This window comes from Lonchura striata, chromosome 6 (assembly GCF_046129695.1).
Source record: "Lonchura striata isolate bLonStr1 chromosome 6, bLonStr1.mat, whole genome shotgun sequence".
Classification (NCBI taxonomy): domain Eukaryota; kingdom Metazoa; phylum Chordata; class Aves; order Passeriformes; family Estrildidae; genus Lonchura; species Lonchura striata.
This window is the reverse complement of record NC_134608.1, coordinates 4,010,948-4,032,641: the sequence shown is the minus strand read 5'-3', so window position 1 is coordinate 4,032,641 and position 21,694 is coordinate 4,010,948. Positions and strand designations below refer to the sequence as shown.

At 44.9% G+C, this 21,694-nt stretch overlaps 1 protein-coding gene across 1 annotated transcript in view; it reads right to left on the bottom strand.

The window, feature by feature from the left end:
- Positions 1-1,322: 1,322 nt before the first annotated feature.
- The window catches only part of TMEM260 (transmembrane protein 260), a 32,841-nt gene continuing 12,469 nt past the window's right edge, over positions 1,323-21,694 (bottom strand). Inside the window, exons 4-16 of the mRNA XM_077783905.1 lie at positions 15,455-15,632; positions 13,426-13,539; positions 11,429-11,608; positions 9,078-9,118; positions 8,652-8,720; positions 8,154-8,271; positions 7,743-7,918; positions 6,371-6,542; positions 5,401-5,549; positions 4,363-4,539; positions 3,584-3,637; positions 3,106-3,196; positions 1,323-1,977 (exon numbers count right to left, since the gene is read on the bottom strand). Of these exons, the coding sequence (XP_077640031.1) occupies positions 1,705-1,977; positions 3,106-3,196; positions 3,584-3,637; positions 4,363-4,539; positions 5,401-5,549; positions 6,371-6,542; positions 7,743-7,918; positions 8,154-8,271; positions 8,652-8,720; positions 9,078-9,118; positions 11,429-11,608; positions 13,426-13,539; positions 15,455-15,632 (1,792 nt within the window). The 3' untranslated portion in view covers positions 1,323-1,704. The remainder of the gene's footprint in view (positions 1,978-3,105; positions 3,197-3,583; positions 3,638-4,362; positions 4,540-5,400; positions 5,550-6,370; positions 6,543-7,742; positions 7,919-8,153; positions 8,272-8,651; positions 8,721-9,077; positions 9,119-11,428; positions 11,609-13,425; positions 13,540-15,454; positions 15,633-21,694) is intronic.

The window sequence follows — 21,694 nt, the reverse complement described above, 5'->3', positions numbered from 1 at the left end:
GAATGGCTCATAGGAATTAACGGGGAATTGCTATGGAAATCATATACTACAAAAATAAGAGTGAGAGAGTGAAACTGGAGTTAGAGATTCCTAGACAGCAACTTGATTTTTATATGGGAAGCATTCAGTGAAAGTTGGAAAAATCAGCACCTGGAGAGAAAGAGGTTTTAAAAGGATCTATTAGGAATAGCAGCCATGTGTCCCTACACACACCTCAAACTCCAAACCTGCAGAGCATCCTCCTGCAACACCCCTCGCTCCTGCCCCCATCCCAATCTGCTCCAGAGATGCTGTTTCATAATGTGAGCTCTCTTTATTACTTCTTTCTTCTCTGACAGTTTTACCAGTCCAAAAGAAATCCTGACCTGGCAGCAATTTGTATCCTGCAAGACTGGATTGAAATATCACAAAACCAGAGAATAACATATGAAGTTTTAGATTAACAGAGATTTACAGGAACAACCCCAGAGTTTTGGGTCTGTTTTAAGCATTTGAAGTACTGTTAACTGACAAAATATTGAAAAACACATTTTATATCTTTTCTATTTAAAATAAGTTGAGTTCTTGGTAACCCCAGAAGTCGCTTGGCTGCTGGGGCAGATTGAAAGGGAAGCTGCTCTTAACATCCCACATGGGGTCTGAGGAGATGTCACAGTGCTGCCAGCAGAGACCCTCTGCAAGGGAAAATAACACAAGTTTCTTGCTCACTGTTGGAACTCTAAGCAATAAAGACCATCCCATCCTAAAATCCCAAGGGAATGAAAGCAGGCAAGCCCAAAAAGCAAGGGAGGCATAAAATATGGGTTGGTCTCTACCCACTCCATCCCAGCAGGACATCTGGTCCTTCCAGTACCTAAAGGGGTTACAGAGAGCTGGAAAAGGACTATTTACATGGGCATGAAGTGACAGGACAAGGAAAAAAGGATTCAAAGTGAAGGAGGGGCAGGGTTAGATGGGAGATTGGGAAGGAATTGTTCCCTGTGAGGGCGGAGAGGCCCTGGCACAGGGTGCACAGAGAAGCTGTGGCTGCCCCTGGATCCCTGGAAGTGTTCCAGGCCAGGCTGGACAGAGCTTGGAGCAACCTGGGATGGTGGAAGGTGTCCCTGCCCATGGCAGGGGGTTGGAATGAGATGATCTTTAGGTCACTTGTAACCCAAATCATTCTGGGATTCTGTGATTATGACTCTGCAGTGCCCTTGGGCACAGGCACAGCCAGGGCTCAGAGCACATCCAAAACAGTGAATGAGCAGGCTCCTGGGAGGGCACCATCCCACAGCTTGTCCTGCTGGAAACCCACCACAAAAACACACAGACACAGCACAGCTAATGAAAAATGGCTTTAGGAAACCTCTTGGCTCAGCAACAGAGGAAACAACAAAATGCTAAATACATTTTTACATCTAGAATGGATGCTGCATTCATTAAAAAAATATATATATATTCACAGTACAAGCTCATAGTTTTCTTGTAAAAGAAAACTCTCTTTTTTGAATCCAAATATTTTATTTAGTGGTGAGCTTCTCCCTTACCCCAAAAAAATTTCATTTGGCAACAGAAATCAAACATCACTATGTTCCTGCAGAGGGGATCACACCTGATTTCCTCTCTGCTGCCATTTCTGTCACCTTTTGAAACCCCTCTCACGCCGCCAAGGACCAATTCAGATTTTAATTCCCGTCTTCAACATTTCAGCAAGGCCAGGAGCTACCCAGCTTTGCTCCTCAGCTCTGCTTTCCTTCTCCTCAGCCCCTGCAGCTCTTCCCTGAGGTGCTGCACAGCCTGCAGGATGTCCTGGCGCTGGGGATCATCCTCTGCCCTCTCAGTGTAGAGCAGGAAATGTTTCACAGTTTGGGAGAGCAGCGTTTCGGGATCCACGTCCCCCCGGCCCAGGCGCAGCATCCTCTCGCAGGCGATGGCGTAGTTTTTGTGCCAGTTCACCGGGTGATGGGGATGGGAGTTGACAATTTCTTTGTATGACTGTTAAAAGGAACAAAAACAAAGAAAAAAAAGCAAAAGCAAAAGAAAAAAAAAAAAAAAAAAAAAGAAAGTAGGGGCAGCAAATTAATTGAACAAAGTGGGAGCAACAGCTTTTAAACAGTGCTTCAAAACTGCCTGGAAAGAAACAGATGCTATTTAGATGTCCAAGTCCAGAGCTGAAGTATTTCTGTAATTTGCTCTGTGTTTGCCATTCAGCAGCATGAATCAGAAATCCAAGGGGGGCTGAAACGTTTCCCTTCCAACAGCAGCTGTTTGTTTAGAAACATTACAGATGATGGTGATAACCCCACAGCACATTATGTGCTTCCCCTGGAGAGGTGTTACACCAAGCTGGGGGAAAAAAGAGATTTAACTGCCACGCCTGCAAGACATTTACTCAATATTTCAGGAGATCAGGATGTCTTCCACAGGACTTAAGCAGTCTGTTGACTTGAGTGGGAATATTCATAAGCTCAACAGCAGGCATGTGCCCGGGAACTTTGCAGAACGGCAAAACTCACAGCAAAATGGGCAAGAATTTAGGAAACCATTTGTTGATTCTGTGCTGGACTATGAAACACTGCTCCTCTCTGCTGATACACACTGATCACTTTGTGCATCTGTTGGCATCTCAGGCAGTCCAGTATTTCCAGAGATACCTACACCAGCTTATGGGTGTTATTCTTCGGTGTGAAATGCAGCAGAATTAATTTGCAGAGAGAAGACTGTCGGATTTTACACTTGCTGGCTCAGACTGCACGACTGTGTAATGACAGAGGGGACAAGTGCATAGAGGGGACTTCAGGACAAGCAATCTCTTGGCATGGGTTTGGAGGCCAGCACAGACAACATAATTATAGCAAAAGCAGGGTGTTGACTGGTTTGCTTTTGGCATCCTCCGTGACCGAGCGGGCAAGCAGGAATGGATAAAATCCCTGAACAAATCTCTTTGAATCGGCTGTGCTCCCAGTTTGGATAAACAAGGGGAATGCAGATTACAGGGCCTGCGTGGAAACACCATATTTCCACAGACTCCAGAAATTTAAATGAAAAGAGGGGAAAAAAATTATGCTGGAGGCTAAAAAATGAGGATGCAGTGAGCACTCCTAACCCAAATGCAGGACTTACAGTGTATGCAAATGTGTAAAGTTGTGCTTTCATTTCTGCAGTCACACTGGCCTTTTCTGCGAGGTCAAAGATGAAGAAAGCTGTTTTCATCCTAGGAAAACAAGAAAAACTTCCATGTGGGAACTGCTTAATGCAGCCAGCTCACATCACAGGGTTATACACAGCTTGATCACGTCCACATGTGGGACAGCAAAGCCACCAGCGATACAAATTTCTCTCCATAATCTATTTCCTCACCCTACATCCCAACTACCTTTGAGAGACTTGGGGCAGAACCTTTTGGTGAATACAACAGCCACTTTCCTGAAGGCTTTGCTGGCATGCTTCCTCTCATCATGCCAGCCTTTTCCTTCTAAATCTTGGCACTTGCAGACCCAACAAGGCCACGGCCCATCAAGCTGCCTGCTTTGGTGTGTGTTTCCACACCAGTGAGCTGGCAGTGCCCACTGGCTGCTGGAAGAGAGCAAAGGAAAATTACCTGGCTTGCCACATCTCCTCGTTGGCGACAGCTTCCCAGGAAGAGGGGCTGAAACTAAATGGGAATGGAAATAAAATTCAGCCATCAGATCCACGTGGCTGGGTTTCACCCAGCACAGCCCTTCCAGCCCCCGCAGCTACAGACCTCCCAGGCAGGAGAAAAACTGTCATGGAGCCTGTGGCTCTGACAGCAGGGAACTCAGCTGATCCTCTGTCATTCAAAAAACTTTGTGCCTCTCTCTCCACAGAAGGAGCCTCTGGTGTATCAGGTGTTTCACAGCATCACACATCTCAGAGCCAGAGATGTTTCTTATCACCATGGCCTATGACATTTAAACCTCTGGATGTCTTAATAATTTTAGATCCTGATCAAGTTTGAAAGTCAGAATTGGACCTCATACTTGACTAGCAATGTCCTTGCTGTTTTTTACACTATTAAAAATCACAGATCACAGAATGGTTTTGTGTGGAATGGGCACACAAAGATCATCTCATTCCAACTCCCTGCCATGAACAGGGACACCTTCCACTATCCCAGGTTGCTCCAAGCCCCATCCAACCTGGCCTGAAACACTGCCAGGGATGGGGCAGCCCAGCTCTCTGGGCTGTGCCAGCTTCTCACCACCCTGACAGGGAAGAATTTCTCCCTGCTATCTCTCCAGAACACAAAGCATTGAGATTATGGCTCTTGCTTGATTCCTCTAACACTGCAGCAGGTGTGGCAATGCTGCTGGCAGAAAATGCTGAGCAGGAAGGAGCAGAGGCTCCTCTGCCACGTGCCTGCCATAGTCTTCAGTCCAGTTATAGAGATTCCTTGTGAGACGAATCCACTCTCCTGGGTCAAACACAGCTCCAGAAGGAACCAACTTTTCACATGTCCCCCAGGGCCAGAGCGAGTGGCTCCTTCTCCAGGTTGAGTCCCCTTCATGAAGACCTATGCAGACAAACACTTCCTTACTGCCAAAAAAAAACCAACAGAGAGATCCATGGTGAAGCCACCTCAGAGACTGTGGGCCACCCCGTGTCCCCACAAACCAGACCACACCACACTGTGCAACAAACACACCCACCCAGCACATCTCCCATCAGCACGGGCACGTTTTGGGGCAGTCTGGAAAACAGATAAATGAATTCTCCATCTGGCATTGCCTATCTTGAGCAGCCAGGACAGCTGGCACATCTTGTCCTCTCTCTTGAACCTCCCAAACAGGCCAGAAGCTGTAGGAGGAGCCCATTTCTGCCCACTGGCACCTGGCTGTGCTCCTGTGCCTCCCCACCCTCGCAGGGCTCACCCCAGCTAGTCTAAATGCAGATGCTATTCTTATTCGTGTGAGTATCTAATCCTTTCTCCACTCTTACTAAGCTATTTTTATATGATGATTATTCCTGGAATACATTCATTCTATGCTAATCAGTTGGCCACAATGTTCACAAAGGAGAAGCAGCAGCAATTTGCTCTCCAACCATCGTCGTTCTGAGTACACAGGAACGTTCCTATTCTCTGTGATGAATTGTATCGACACCAACAACAAAAAATCATCAGTAAACACTCTGCAGATCACCTTTTTTTCCTCTCCTTCCTAAAAACCAAACCAACCTCAAAACAACAGGCAATATTATATCCGGATGGAGTTACTTCTGCAGAGATATTTTGCTTTAATTGCAAAAATAATCTCGCCACCGGGGAGGAAGTCAGTGGAGAAAATTGGTCTTTTGGATGCAGTACCAAGCTGTTCCATAAACAATTTCCAGAGGAAAAAAAAAAAAAAAAAGGTCAGAGATTTTAGGAAAGCTGTTACATATGAAAGAAATGCTTACTGTTTATTTACTTTGAGGAAACGATGGAGATTAAAGGCGAGCGTCCCGTCGGGTAATGCTCCTTCCACAGGATTCCACCGGTTCCCGGGAAAATAAACACCAGGTAAATGCTTTGCCAGCTTGGGTAAATACCATTCGTAAGTCATCATCTAGAATAAAAGTTATTATCACAATTTGAACAGGAATCCGAAGATTTACATCAAGAAGAAATGGTTTCTGCAGGAGTAATGACCATTTGCTTAGGGAAGTCACCCACCATGTCAGCAGTGAACATGAGATCAGACTGGGTCACCATGGCCAGACTGGGTCACCATGGTCAAATCAGCACCACACTGGGTCACCATGGCCAGACTGGGTCACCATGGTCAAATTGGGTCACCATGGTCAGATCACAGCACCAGACTGGGTCACCATGGTCAAATTGGGTCACCATGGTTAAATCAGCACCACACTGGGTCACCATGGCCAGACTGGGTCACCATGGTTAAATCAGCACCAGACTGGGTCACCATGGTCAGACTGGGTTACCATGGTCAAACTGGGTCACCATGATCACACCACAGCACCAGACTGGGTCACCAATGCCTTCTGATCAGAGGCACATGGTCCTCACTCCACTATAGAATAGCCACTGCTGGTTAAGACACTGCTGGTTTGGTTAAACACCAGGAATTGGGTTTGGGGTGTGCCAACAAGTTTCAAAGCCAGGTGTGAGGATGATGTGGCAGTGGAGGTGTGGGTGACCCATCCTGTAGCTTTTTTTTTCCCCCCATTTTTCAGTGAAAAAGGAAATGTGCATGCCAAACTCCATCCCAGAGTTAAACACAACTCTTTTAAAAAAATCAATTTTATTTATTTCTACATCATAAGTTGTAAGAGGAGAGAGTTGTCTCAAGGAGACAAAGGAGCAACTGAACTTCTGCAGCTTATGCTTAAATCTGCCTTTCTAAACAGCACTTTCTGAACATACCTCCTGGTCCACTAAGGTGATATCTGGCCTCATCCCCTCACAATAATGAAGGTAACGAAGAGCATTCCCAGGCAAGTCTCCTCTTAGCAGGATCACTGCTCCCACTGGCATGGAGGACAGCACGTTCCTTGCAAACTTATCAACAACGTAGTTGTTGCTCTGATCACAAGTGCTGAAGAGAACAGATGAAAAACAGAATCTCAAAACCAGGCATGTGCATGGCTTTGCAGAAATTCAGAGCAATTTTATGCAACGGGCACCCACAGGAGAAATTCACTCTGGTCAGGCTGGACACATCACAGAGTCACAGAAAGTTTGAGTTGGAAGGGACTTTAAAGAACATCTAATTCCACACCTTCCACTATGGAAGTTGCTCCCAGTTGTTCCCAGGTTGCTCCAACCCCATCCAGCCTGGCCTTGGACTCCCAGGGATGGAGAGTGTCAACAACTAAATCACTACAACAACTTAACATCTCCATTTTCAGAGAAAATGAGATACAGAAACAAAGCTTTTAAAGAACAGGCCCTCAGGAAGCACCACCCACAACAATTTTGCCAGAATACACACACTAACTTCACACCTTCACCTTAATTCTGATTTCTTCTTGGGCTAAATCTAAAACCTTATTAGTGGGTGCTGGAAGTGCCAGTACAACGTTGGTTCAGTAGAGCATTTGAAATCCTCCTCATGCTTTAATGTTTCCATTAAGATTGAAAACCCCAAGTTTTTGTAGTATGAGGCAGAAGTTGATTCATATGATCTGAGATTGGATCCTTTTCACTGAAGTTGTGTGCACATATTCCAGGTATGGATTCAGGTGAGACTTGAGGACAGGAGCTATGACTGGCTCACCTATGGACAAGCCTTTGGAAAAGGTGTGGCAAAAAAAGGATTCCTGAGGATGAAGTCTGCACTTCCTTGGTCAGCCTGTACCTGAGAATCCCACTGATTCCCATCCAAGTAACTGCATGGGTTATGGGATAAAGGAAGCCCCAAACTACAGATTTATATCTTTAAAAATGGGGAAAAATCAGAAAAAAACTTCAGGCCATAAGGCAGCATGAAGGAAAGCAAGAGAAGTTCGGAACACATTAATTCTGCCAACCTCCTTAAGGAGAAAAAGCACAGATTTACAAGGGTTTTTTGGAAGTTTATGTATCTTCAAAGTTGTTTTCCCTCAACCTCTGTGACATCCCCATTCACAGCCTGGAATTGGTGACTCTGAGGAGATCAAACCAGGGGGTTCTGCAGGTTGTGACCATGCAAGCTTAGGTGGGGTGTGAAAAGTGCCCTTCCCACTCCCAGCCAAGGACAGAAACCCCAGGAGCACCCCAAGTCACCCTGCGAGGTGGCACCAAGGGAACTTCTCACCTGTAATTTGCCCAAAGTTGAGAGGCAACGAGAGCAAGAGCAGGAAGCCACTCCAGGCATGGCAGCAGCCAGGTGCCCTCCAGCACAGTGCCCCTGCCAAGGCTGGCCAGCGTGGCCAGTCCCAGCCCTGCCAGCACGGCCACCACAGCACTGCTCTGCAGCCAGAACCGCTCCACCTAGGAGAGAGAATCCCAGAATTTGGCTTGGGTTGGAAGGGACCACAAAGATCATCCCATTCTACCCCCCATCCCACACCTTCCACTAGACCAGGTTGCTCCAAGCCCTGTCCAACCTGGCCTTGGAGTTGTATTTTGGCACCTCCTGCAGTTTCAAGACAATTGCCTGCTGCTGGTCAGGTGGTTTTAAGGTTTTGAATTAACATGCCAGAGCAACTTTGGAAGTGCAACTTACCACACCTAGAAACAGAGGCTTTGTAACATCCAAATTTGCTCTCCAAGCAAAGAAAAGGGAATAAAGGCAGAGCATTCCAGTGAAGAGCCAGATCACAGGTGATTTCTGCTGCTTCTTCCTATTAAAAAAAAAAATGTATCACTCCTGAGACATGATGAAAAACGAAACAAAAATTATATGTGCTTGAACTCCTTGCATACCTAAATGCACTTAAAACAAGGAGCTGATAAGCTGATAAGTCTTTCTTTATCTTTGTCATTTATGAAACTTCTGGTTTTAAAGCACAAAACCATCAGGATTTCAGGAGTTTTAATTTTGCCATCTACCAAGCCACGGGGTTAACCAGGAGTAAGGGATATTTTCCTGTTAATAATTGATGACCACAGCCAATTGCTGCAATCTCTTTAGCAGCAAGTAGAAGGCAAAACAAGCTGCCCATGCAGGCAGTAAGAAAAATTGAGAAAAAATGCACATTGAAGCAAATATTGTTCAACTTACAGCAGTGCCACCAGTGCCAGGACAAGGACAGGAAGGGAGAGCTCTGACTTCATCTGTGCCAGCTGAAAACTGTGGAGAAATTAAAGAGTGGATTTGTCACCCCCAAATCATCCCTGCACTCAATTAAACTGTCAGGAGAAGCAGGGAATAAGCACAACTGAATATATTCCCATTCTGCTGGGATTAAGTCTACCAGAAATGGGACAAGGGTGGGTTATATGGCAGAATTTTGAAGGGAAAATCACTGGGATAGGGGATTCAGTGTTTTTCCTTCAGTGGGGAAGACAGAGGGCAAGGATGCTGGACACACACAGCCCCAGCTCTGCACAGGGTGAGGAAAGGAAGGCCAGGAGCCACTTTGGCCCAAAGGACAGCAGCAGCAACAGGTTAGAGTCCACTGAAAGGCACAGCCAAGGTGTTACTCACAGCAGCATCTCTCCCATACTGCATCCTGCCTCGGACTTGGCCTGAAATAAAAACAAAGGAAACCCATGAGGAACCCACACACTGATTGGGTATCACTGGGACAAGGAAGGTCTTCTCATTTTCTGTTTGCAAGAAAGGCAGCAAGCTCTGCTCCAACCTTCACTGCAAGGTGCTCTCCCACGTTCCTGTTTTATGTGATTTATCCCCTGGGTAAGCATTTCTTCAAGGTGCTGACAACTCATTATCCTGTGATAGAGCATGTCCTATGGTTTAACCATGATCTCTGCTATATCATGGAATCATTTGGGTTGGAAAAGCCCTCTGAGGTCATCGAGTCCAACCATTCCCCCAGCACTACCCAGCCCACCACTAACCCATGTCCCCAAGTGCCACAGCCACACATCTTCTCAATCCCTCCAGGGATGGGGATTCCACCACTGCCCTGGGCAGCCTATTCCAATTCCTGACCATTCTTTCTGTGATTTTTTTTTCCTAATATCCAATCTAAATCTTTCCTGCCACTACTTGAGGCCATGTTCTGTATCTTCATGCTGCAATTATTTTCTGTGACATCTCCCCACAGCCTGAGACAAGCTCAATTCCTCCTTGCTTACCAGACTTGCCCCTTTCTCCTCTGCCCTGACAGATGCAGAGCTGCACAAAATCTTTATGAGATAATGAGAATTTTTATTGTAGAGACTTGCAATCCATGGCACATGTCTAGGAAAAAGACATGCTATGTGGAGGGGAGGAATTATCTTCATTGCTGCTTGTTAGAAAAGTGGCCACTAGATTAAAGAAAAGGTAAACAGATTCAGGAGGTCTGGAAGGAATATTTAATCTCAATAAAAATGGAATAGTTAATTGCATCCAGGATTTGATTAAAAAGTAAGTGTTAGAGGATACAGAGCCAGCACACAGCTCCTGAAGCCCCACCTTGCTGGCAGCTGATGGCCCAGGTCACATCCATCACAGAGATAACATTTCTGATCCATGGCTTACAGGTGGAATCCTCCCTAAAATATTTTCTGGGCTTTTTTTTTTTTGACCCTGCCTGCCCTTAAAACAGAGCTATGGGATGTAAAAGCTGTCTGTCCATCCAGCAGTGCTCTGGCATTATCCCAACTGGCACCAGGACCAAACGTTTGGATTTTGCTGTATTTATTGCTCCTGCTTCAGACAAGTTCATCCTAAATGTGATTTGTGGTGTAGGATTACACGCAGTCCATCCCTAAGCCTCCTGAACATCAACTTGAATTCATCACATTTGATGGGGAGAGGAGTTAAGGGATTTGCATGCCTCGGTATTGCTCTGCCCAGTGGAGGCTGATTCTCAGGAGACAGCTGGGAACAGGACAACAGGGGAAGTCTCACAAGTTCTTCAGAGGGTGGACCTGATCTCTGTAGGGGTTTTGGGGCAGATTTAGTGGCAGCAGCAGGAATTACCATGTCTTTTGACACACATCCTACAGCCACACAGCTCTCTGAGTAGGGTGGAATGGCACAGTGACAGTGATGCCGTGTCATGCTGGCTGCATGTGAAAGGTGATTTCTGAGGATGTGGAGCTCCAGGACTCCAGGGAGTGACAGAACATGTAGACTACACCTTTTTATTGTTTTCCTCCCAGTGGTGTGATTTCCCAGCCCTCTGCCCTGAAAGCTTGGAAGCAGGACAGATTCTGGGGTGATGTGCTGGTGATTTCTTGGGTGGCCAGAGCCCAATGTTCAAGTCAGGGCTGGAGGATAAGGATGCAAATCCTACACTCTGAAAGCAATCATGGATTTTTCCGTCTCTTAGAAAGAGCAGGGACCCCAATAACTCAAATCAGAGGTTCCTGAGAACCCTCAAACCAACCAATCACTTAAATTCAACATTAGTAAGTTAAGAGGAATACTTTAGAACCCTCAAACCAACCACTCACTTAAATTCAACATCAGTAAATTAAAGAGGAATAGTTTTTAAATGAAAACTACTTGTGACCTCTTTAAATGTCTGAGTTAAAAATAGAAAAATAAGACAATATTCATCTTAAAAACACAAGATTGATGTCACCGACTCCCTCTGGCACAGTTTGTTCTTTGGGCTCCTACACACATAAGATACCCATATAGCTCCCAGGAAATAATTTGGCTCACCCCATAAGGCAATGAGAATTATCTCTTTGCTTTCCCAGCCATGTGACCCATTCCCAGAAAACCTGACAGGTCAGGAGGTCGAAATCCGAAATGAATGCTTAAAAAATGAAACATTTTCAATTTCCTTCCCCGCAAGCCCTTAATCATCACAAACAGAACATTCCTGCTGTTGCATAAGTGAAGAGGAAGCAATTTAGGAAGTGACCCTTGTTTACCAGATTGAATGTCCCATATTCTTCCCTCAGAAAGTGGGTCAAAAATCCTTGAAAAGTCGTCTGGTCTCCCCATGTCCAGCGGGCTCGATTGAGGTAGGACGAAGCCGGCAGATAGAGATAAGGCAGCAAACCAGCCAAGAAGCATAAACCCAACTTCAGCAAATGGCCTAAGGACAATTCCTGCACCAAAATATGTCATATTGCATAACAATGTTTATTTTAGTTTAATCACGCTGGAACTTCAAGAACAGATAAAGAAAAAACATCAAATATATTTACACAGAGCTGATCTCTCAATTTATAGTAAGTCCCTACAAAATGCTATGTTAAACCTTACGATTTTGTGGATTACTAGGAAACTGCATCAAACTGATCTCCTTTGCATGGCAGGGTGAAATTTAAGTGAAGCAAATAATATTAGCTAGGACTCATGAGTATCATACTCATTGCATCTTTCACATTTAAATCATGGCATGACATGCATAGATGGCTGAAGCACTGCAAGGCTGAGATAACCCACTTTGCAGCGATTAAGAGTTGGCTGGTTTTCCATCTGGCAAAAAAAAAAAATAAACCACCCCACATAAATGCTGCTCTAGTACAACTGCACACATCATCACCATCATCAGGAGTCAGTTTTGCCATTTACTTGATCGTGATTACGCTGGCTAAATTGGATAGGCCAACTTTTGGGGTGGGATTTTCGAGACTGCCTAAGGGGTCAGGGAGACAAGACTTTCAAAGGGACTTCTGTGCCTAACTCCTTTAAGTGCTTTGGAAAATCCCACCCTAGAATATTGCACGCTTGCTTTGTCGTTAGCCAGTGCCCTGTCAATCAAAGCACTTCCTCAGCATTTGGGGTTACTGGGAGTGTTGATCTATGGAGCAGAGAAAGGAGCTTGATAATGATGGTGGTCAGAGCTCCTCCAGAAGAAAAGTGTCTGATTTGTGCTTTAAAAAGGTAGTTTTCCATCCATTTCTATCTTAGTCAGTGGTTTCCTGCAGCAGGCACTACTGGGCTGTCCAATGTATTTCCCAGGATTATCACATTGGCACAGCATTGCCTTTGCTGGAAATCCCAGAGGTCTCTCTAGACCTCCCTGCTCAAAAAAACCCCAAAACAAACTGTTTAAAGAACACAAATATATTGCAGAAGTGATACTTGACTGTGTTAATGGAAATACATGGCCAGAAAAGGGGGTTGCTGGGGATGCTGAAGAGATTTTGGATTAAGCTTGTCTGAGTTGCATCACATTTCTTGCAGCTCATGTGCTTCACCCAGGCTTAGTTATGCCCTGTGACACTACTGAGAACCACAGGGTGGATGTGGCTTTTGCTGATTGCCACCAGAGAGCCAACACACATAAATTCATCTCCAGGTGAGCTATGGCATGGGGAAATTTGAGTTTTCAGTTCCAAGGATTATTTGAGCTCACAGTGTATTTGCAAGCAGCTGGGGCAGAGCGCTCCTGTGCCAGGGGACACAAGTGGGTCACAGATCACCAGCATGAGCAAAGGCCCTAAATTGTGATCACAGAACCCCAGAATGGTTTGGTTTGGAAGAGAAGTTAGAGATCATGTTGTTTTAACCCCCTGTCATGGCAGGGACACCTTCCACTGTTCCAGGCTGCTGCAAGCCCTGTCTAACCTGGCCTGGAACACTTCCAGGGATCCAGGGGCAGCCACAGCTTCTCTGGGCACCCTGTGCCAGGGCCTCCGCACCCTCTCAGGGAAGAATTTCTTCTTAATATCTAAATCTAATCCTTGCCTCTATCAGTTTAAAGCCTCTTGTCCTATCACTCAATGCCCTTGCAAAAGCCTTCTTGAAGACCCTCTTTAAATCAGACCCCCTTGAGATCAGTAGCTGTGGTGTCAGACTGGACCTTCAGTGGGTCATGATTAATCACATGCATCAAGTTAAAAGTGGCACAAGTTCTGGGGGAGAAGAATTAATCCCAGCCTTAGAAAAACAAAGGTGTGAGTGTGTAAATACATACCCTCTTTCTGAAAAGCCGTGAGAGAACCCAGGGCACAACACAAGCAACATAAAGCACTATGGTGTGCTGATTGCACAGGCTGAGCCCACAGCAAAAGGCACCCAATTTAGAGATCTGAGAGGAGAAAAAAAAAAAAAAAAAGTCAGAATTACTATTTACAAGTTTGCAAAAACATCCAGAGATCAAAAAAGATTCAGCATAGCATCCTTACAGGAGAAAGGCAAATACACCAGTGAGCATTGGTCAGTTGAAACACAGAACTCAAGGGATTTTTTTATTTGTTACAGGGAGATTCCAACAGTTTAACAGAAAAAATTCTTTAAGATGTGTCCAGCTGAACAGCCATGCTTCTATGCACACAGAGAGCCTGTGCAGCATCACCACATCCTAATGATGGGATGAGTCCAATTCCTGAGCCCAGCTGCACAGCAGAGACTGCCCAGAAGTTCACTAGGAGTGATTTTTCAGAAATGTTCTAAAATAAAGCCATTATCTACAGAAATTTAATTTTTTTGTAACAGGAACGATTTTTCCCTCTTTGTTAGGCACACAGGGCTAAAGTCAGGGCTGCACAAACTTCCTAAAGCAAGGGAATTAAAGGTGACACTCCTCGTTACTCCAAAACCTCAAGCCTGTTCCAGTGCCCAACCACCCTCTGGGGAAAGAACCTTTTCCTGATATCCAACCTAAACCTCCCCTGCGTGTTTCAGCCCCTGGTGAGGGTGGTGTGTGAGATGCAACCACTTGCTTTGGTGTAGTGATGGGATCACCTTGTAAATTTTAATTAACTGCTCAGCATTCCACGCTGGACACTGCCCTGCCATGGAAGCACCTTGCCATAAGTTCAGAAAAACCTCTGTGGGTCTCAGAGCTGCCTGGCAGGGCTCAGAACCACCTCAGTCATTTTTTAAATACATGGATGAGCTCCAATATGATGCCTGCATGAGCATCTGATTTATGAAAAGCACTGCAAGCTTGCTGTTGGCAGCCTGGCCTCTTCCAGGCGTGGGATGCCAGACACTCAAAAAAACATTGGAACAAGCTCCTTAACTGCTTCTGAAAATCTAATTTTGAAAATCCCATTGGAAACTGGGCATGTGAAACATGGGAGAAGGTTGGAAAATGCCCAGCTCCATGTCTGTAGAGTTCAGGTTGTGGGGATCTTGGGACGCTGCTCATTAGAAAATAATAATTACCCCAAAAAAATCCAATGGTGAAACAAGATCTCTGTAGCCATTGATAAAACATGTTATTTGAGAACTCATGAAGCTGAGTAAACTACCACTGCAGACTCCCGAAATTCTAGCCTAGCTCGACAAAAATCCCTTTATTCACACAATTTACAGGAGTCACAGCAGGCAAGTCTGTCGGAGGAAAAGAGATCAGATGTTCAGGCAAACAAAAGTAGAAAGAACAAGACTGCTGAGCAAAAATATAATTTGGCTGACTAGTCTGTTTATAAAGTAGAAAATACAGCATGAAATTTAAAGTCTCTGTGTTTAACAATGCCATTATTTTAGGGGCACATTTAATTTCAAAAGAAAAACTGATTGAAAATTTGCTCGTCCCTGGTTTTGAGTTGGAACCTGGTTTCTGATTAGATGAAGTTTTCTGTAAAATATATCCATTTACCCTGAAGAAAATTACCAATTCTTAAACAAAACCTTGAACACTCACAGCCTAGTTTGTGTCTTTGAAGCAGGATGAACTAAAATGTTTAGATTGAAATTATTTTGGTTTTCCTGCTGCCATCCTGTGAGTATCAAATAAATCAATCCTAAACCCATCCAACAGGTCCCAACTCAATCCTCAAGCAAAGTGGGCAGGGTTTTTTCAATGTTTGCCACTTTTGAACATCCAGGTAAGTCAGGGATGGACCCCACCCAGCACAGGTGCTGAAACAAGACCCAAAACTTGGCCTTTTTATTTAAGCAAAACTAAATCAGCAGTAAACAAACAGGAAATTAAACAAACAAGTGCTCACCAATAACAAAAAAAATAACCATTCACTTTTCTTGAGATGTTTTACCTTTGATCTCTCTTCTGCAGTGGATGCTTCCTCAAAATGAGCAGTGAGAGCCATCAGCAGCCCCACAAACAGATTGTTTAAGCTGAAAACCTCCGCCGTGATGGACCACTGCCATGTTAGACGAGAAAATGAAAACACCCCCGCAGCAAGGATTCCTCCAGCATATGAGCCAGAAAGCCTGCAAACACAGATAACATGAAATCTTCTTTTCCAACAAAAAAAAAAAGCTTACTTTATTGTCCTTATTTTTTAAATTTAAAAAAAAAAAAAACATACTGCAGCAACAGCAATGAGTGCCACCCAGCACCCTGCCAAAACATTATATGGTTAAGATCTCCCTAATAATTTCTCTGTTAAAGATTGCCATTGGAAAGAGCAGAGCCTGTTTGCCAGCCACCCAACACCAAAGAATCTGCTTCTTCTCGCCATGAAAACTTCCAGGATTCAATTTGCTTCAGAAATCCTGATGAGGGAAGGCCCAGAGGGTCGTGGTGCACAGAGCCAGGGAGTCATGGCTTTAATGGGATACTCTGGAGGAGATGCCAGCAAGGATACAGCCTTCAATTCATCCAGGAGCTGAATTAAGAGTGGATTAGAGCTATTGAGGATGGACAGCATTGGCAGGGCTTTCCTGGGGGGGTTTTGGTGTCCTGGGCATTGCAGCACCCACAGTCCCAGCAGGGAGAGTTCAGGAGTGTGGGAAATGCTCCAGCAAGGGGGGACAGGGTGAAGCACCCACAGCTGGGATGGCTGTGGGCCCAAAGCTGGCCATCTCTGTGACTCCCAGATGGGATTATGGCACATTCCCCACGGAGCTGCCTGCCCAGCTCAGCTGGATGCTGCAGCCAGCCACGAGGTGGAATTCAGGAAAGCCATTCCACCACAGAGGCTCTTCCCACCCAGTCTCACTGGGAGCAGCTCTGGCTCTGCCTGTCTGGAAGCTCTCCCCTTTAGGAAGTCACCCTGAAAAAACACAGTGTAGGGCACCACAACATGCTCAACCAAGCTTTATCCAAAAGCACAAATAGCTGTGGCTGTGGTCAAAGCTACACTCCAGAAATTCACCATTCCACTGTAAGACTCAGCTAGTCTCCACCACAAATTGGGTAGTTTTCTAATTCCACCCCAGACACACACAGTTCCATTTAATCCTAACAATTCTAGCAGGTTTAAGACAAAAAAATTATAAACTACCCAACCTCTTTATCAATCTACACGTGTGACTTCCACATGAGATTGTGAGATGAGGAAGCTCCTGATGGAACCCTCTCTACAATGGCTCCTCTGCTTGGTTTGCCAGAGTAGCTGAAGGTATCTGGAAAATATCACTAATGATTTTTATCTGCTTTGTGAAGTATTTTGAGATCTGCACCTGCAGGATGTAGCCAAAGGGTGAAAAGTATGGAGAAAAAAGGAAACAATTCTGAGGTGTTCCAGGCCAAGCTCAAGGTGACAGAGAGTTCAACATCAAGACTGTGGGAAGAAATCTCAAAAAATCAAGAGTTGGGAAAAAACCTAAAGAAAAATACCAGGTAAGGGCAGCAGGACCATGTGTCATGAAAAACCAAGTTATCCCCAATACACAAATCCACTTCATGATGCTCCTGTTTTGACTAAACCATTTAAACATTTCAAACTTTTAGTTATAAAGGAACAACTCCATAAACCCCTTTGAAATTCTTGCAGGGAAATAAGGTAAAAAAAAAAAAAAAAAAAAAAAAAGGTGATACAACTTTTCCAAAAATCTTCAGAAAAGCAGCATTTTAGGCAAACATCCCAATCATTCACCAATTCTTCTCGTCTTCCCCAGAAGAGACTAAAACATATCATCAGAGTTCAAATGAGATAAAAGCAATCCCATCCTCCTGACAAAAAGTCTAACATGTGAGTAGAGTTTTATGAAACAAGGCTTAAGCAAAGGCCACTCAACCCAAAGCTGAAAGATTTATCCCAGCCATGTGGGACAGAGGACACCTCTGCTCACTGAGCAGAGCAAGGTCAGGAGCCCAAACTAAGCACAGCCCACACACCTGTGCCCACAGAATCATAAAAACAATCACAGAATGGCTTAGGTTGGAAGGGAACTTAAAGATCATCCTGTTCCAACCTAAGCCATGGGCAGGGACACCTTCCACTACTCCAGGTTGCTCCAAGCCCTGTCCAGCCTGGCTTTGGGCACTGCCAGGGTTCCAGGGCAGCCACAGCTGCTGTGGGCACCCTGTGCCAGGGTCTCACACCCTCACAGGCAGGAATTCCTTCCAATATCCCACCTAACCCTGCCCTCTGGCAGTGACAAGCCATTCCCCCTTGTCCTGTCACTCCAGGCCCTTGTCCAAGTCTCTCCTCACCTCTCCTGGAGCTCTTTTAGGTTTTGGAAGGGGTTTTAAAGTCTCCCTGGAATCTTCTCCAGGCTGAACAGCTTCCTTAGGAAACTCACGGGAAATCCAGGCTGTGACAGCCCATTTCATGCTCGGAGCACTAAGCTCCTCTAAGTACCATAGATGTCAAAAAACCAAATGGTAATGTGCTGCATTCTTGAAGAACATCAAGAAAACAGCTTTGGGAAGTGCAAGCTGGAGACCAAGAGTTTTACTGCAGGTTCTGTTACCAGCAATGGAAAGAATGGATTTCTGAGTTTGCTGATTCAGAGGGAAACTCTCAGAAGTGGAAGCAATCAGAGCAGGCATCTCCAGAAGAGGATGAAGAGCACCTGGCAGAAGAAATGCAAAAATCCACAGCACAAAGCAGCACCAGCTGGACAAGTAGAATTTAATCCCATGCGATTAGCAGCATGATTTTGGGACAAATTAAATCAATCCTGCCCTGCAGCTGGGATAACATGGTCATACAGCTCATTTTGATCAACATGAGGGTCTCCATGCTCCTCTGCCTCTGCAGCCTCTTGGAGTTCTCCAGCACAGAGTGATAATGTGTCACATCTCTCTTGCCTCAGAGCCAAGATGACCTCAAATGGCACGCTGTCCAAGGAGGTGACAAAAAAACCTCAGGCATGGACAGCTCAGCCACCTACACCACTTTGGGCCAAAGACCAACCTCAAGGTGGAAAAGACACCGATGGGTGTTCAGCGCTGCAGAGTGAGATGAAAGAACTCTCCAGAAATGGAACAAAGATGAGAGTTAAACAGAAATGTGAAAAATTGAAAAAGCAAAGGAATGGGACACAGCTTTGAAACTGAGGTCAAGAAGCCTAAAGGCAAGAACTGATTTTTCCCTCATCCCTGGAAGGGTTCCATGCCAGGTTGGATGGGGATTGCAGCAGCCTGGTCTAGTGAAAGGTGTCCCTACCCATGGCAGGAGGTTGGAACGGGATTAGCTTCAAGATCCTTTCCAACCCAAAACATCCTGGGATTCTGTGATTCTCTAAAAAGAACAAAAAGAATTGCAAAGGAGCACAGTGGAGATGCTGGTGACATGTTACATAGGGCAGCAGGACATTAGGGGGCCAGAACATAATGGCTGCTTTAATTACAGGCACAGAGGGAATCCTTGTGGTTAAGACAGAGTATTTTGTGGAAGAAGGTTAATGCAAGAGCTAAAGGAGACCTCCCCTAAGTCCAGCAAGAGCTCAGCAACCCAGTGACCAATGTGGAGACAGAGGTCACTTGTTATGTGGAAGAAGTTTTTCACAGCATACAGTCACTTGTCTCACCAAAATCAAACATCAGGCCTGGCACTGACAATGCAAATATTTCCTGCAATGAAGCCCTGCTGGACAAGATGGAATCACAGAGCCTTTGGGCTCAGCTGGAGCCTGGAGCCCCACACTCTGCCCTCTGCACTGGCTGGAGTCTTCCCATGTTGGGAGAAGGAAACATTTGGGATTTTTCCTGGAAATACCTTCTAGTTGCTTAACACTGTCTCTCCTTTTGACAGCACATCAGGACTGCAGAGCTGAGAGCAGCAGAGAATTATCCTCACTCAACTTCTACTCCTGCTTCTGTCTTTAAAAACATTTTTTAAATAGAGCTGAGGTGCTACAAAACATGGCAAGGGCACCCAACAGCTGAATCCTCGACTGGCCTCATGGAAAAACAACATCTTAGGAGAGCTTTATCCCAGTATTTTGGGGAGCAGGGAGGGTAGATAGCTGCTTCTCCAAATCCAGCTTGTTTCCCCAGTCTTTGGGCCCAGTATGAGAAAGAACAGCCCCAGCACACAGGAGCCAGCTCATAGAAAAAGAAAAGAACTGAAGCCATGGCAAAAAGTGGGAAAGTCTTCATGACCATCATTTAACATCACACTCAGAAGGGACAGAAAGAGTCAGCAAAGGAGAGGTCACACAGTCCTTTTTGAGAAATATTTTCCCATGGCATCCCCAAACATAAAAGGAAAAGACTAAAAAAAAAAAATATTATTTTGTTTTCCTTTTCAGGCATGCAAGTGAAGGAATGTGCTGCTGGATCTCAGCTCCAAGGATACAGCCAGTAGGAATTTGCCTTAATTGGGACTATTTTAGCTACAAGTTTTTATTAAGAGTTTGCAGGAACATTTTGGAAAACTGAAATTAAATATTTTAACCTGTTTTTTTTTTGGGGTTTTTTTGGGTTTTTTTTTGGGTTTTTTTTTGTTTGTTTGTTTGTTTTTTTGCAATTACAGTTTTTAGCTTCTCACTTGTTGGCAATCACTAAAACAAGCAAAACTGGAATTTAAAATTTAGCCTTTCCTTTAAGTTTGGTAAAATTTTCCTTTAGCCAACGTTACAAGTCATATGCATTTAACAAAAAAACCACCAGCATTTTTATTTATAAAACAATGGCAGACATTCTATATTTAATAATTCCCCAAAACGTATTAAATGATCGGCATAAAGCTATACATGGATGGGAACTGGAATTTAATTAAAATGTTTTCGTTAATTGCAATCTTCAGTGCACTGGATTCATTAAGAAAAGTAAGATAATTGGAATGGTTTATATTTGAAGCTGATGTATTTAACACTGGCAACACCTATCTGTACCTAGTGAAATAAGCTGATTATTTCTGCCTTCTTTTCCCTCCAAAACTTTACAGGCAGGAGATCTTAGCCTTCCATCTTTTTTTTTTTTTTTCCAGGCAGTAGAATAAGAAAAACTCTCCTGATTTATAAAATCTCTACTAATTAACTAAATAATGGATTTTTAAAAATTTCTGTCTCTCCGTGCACCTGCAGATGATGACCCTGATGTCGATGGTTCCCTGTTCACTTCCACAGACTCCAGCAACTTCAGTCTCTGCAATTCTGTGGCTTTGCATTTTCATTTCAAGGCAGTGCACTAAAGAGTTAACATTTTGACTTTGAGAGGTTTTGCTTGTTAATAATTTTTATTTTTTTTTTTATGAGGTTAAACAGAAAGGGACATAGAAGACTCAACAACCAAGCTTCCCACCGATAAATTATAAGCGTGCACGCGAATCGGCGCTGAAATAGAAGAATTATTTAAAAATTAAAATCCAAACAGGAGTTTAGGGCTTAAGTAACAATAATTATCCCCAAAAACCCCAATCCCTCTGGGTTTGCCTGCCTCTTAGCCACAAACACTCCATGACAAAAGGCGGTTTCTCTTGCTCTCAGCGCTGAAGAGCCAGCTCAGGTACTACAGGGAATAGCAAACCAGATTTTATTCTTCCTCAAGGACCTGGAGCTCAATAGCCACTTAAGCCCTGCCCGCAGCAGGAGGAGGAGGAAGGAGAGCAGGGCTTGGCTCATCTCTCCTGGTTGAGTCCCATGGTCACAAGGAGCGAAGGGAAAAGAGACCGAGCAGAGAGGCAGGGCCACCATAAAATAAAACCAAACCAGGCTGGTCACAACCAGCTGCTGTCCTTCCTGTGAAATGGGACTTCAGCCTCCCACAGCTCCAGAATTCCCACAGACCCATGATTTCTGGGATGGGGGTGAGCAGGCAGCACCCTCACCTTCCACCATATGCACAGAATGCCTCACACCCAGCCAGGGACTGCCACCACTTCTTGACGTTTCTTTCTTGTAGTTATTTTATTGAAACACCAGAATTTGGAGAGCGGATGGTCCAGGGTGTTAAGGAGTGCTGAGCCAGTGAGGATTTTGGCAAAGGGGAGATGGTCCTTGCACCCTCTCACACACATCCTCCTGGACTGGAGGTGCTCAGTTAGGACAGGAGCTCTGAAGGATATTGTCTCTGTCCACCCCTTTGGAAACATGGACCTGTGAAGGTCACCAGCACGTGCAAGAGGCATCTTGCACCCCATCCCTTGTGCCCTGGG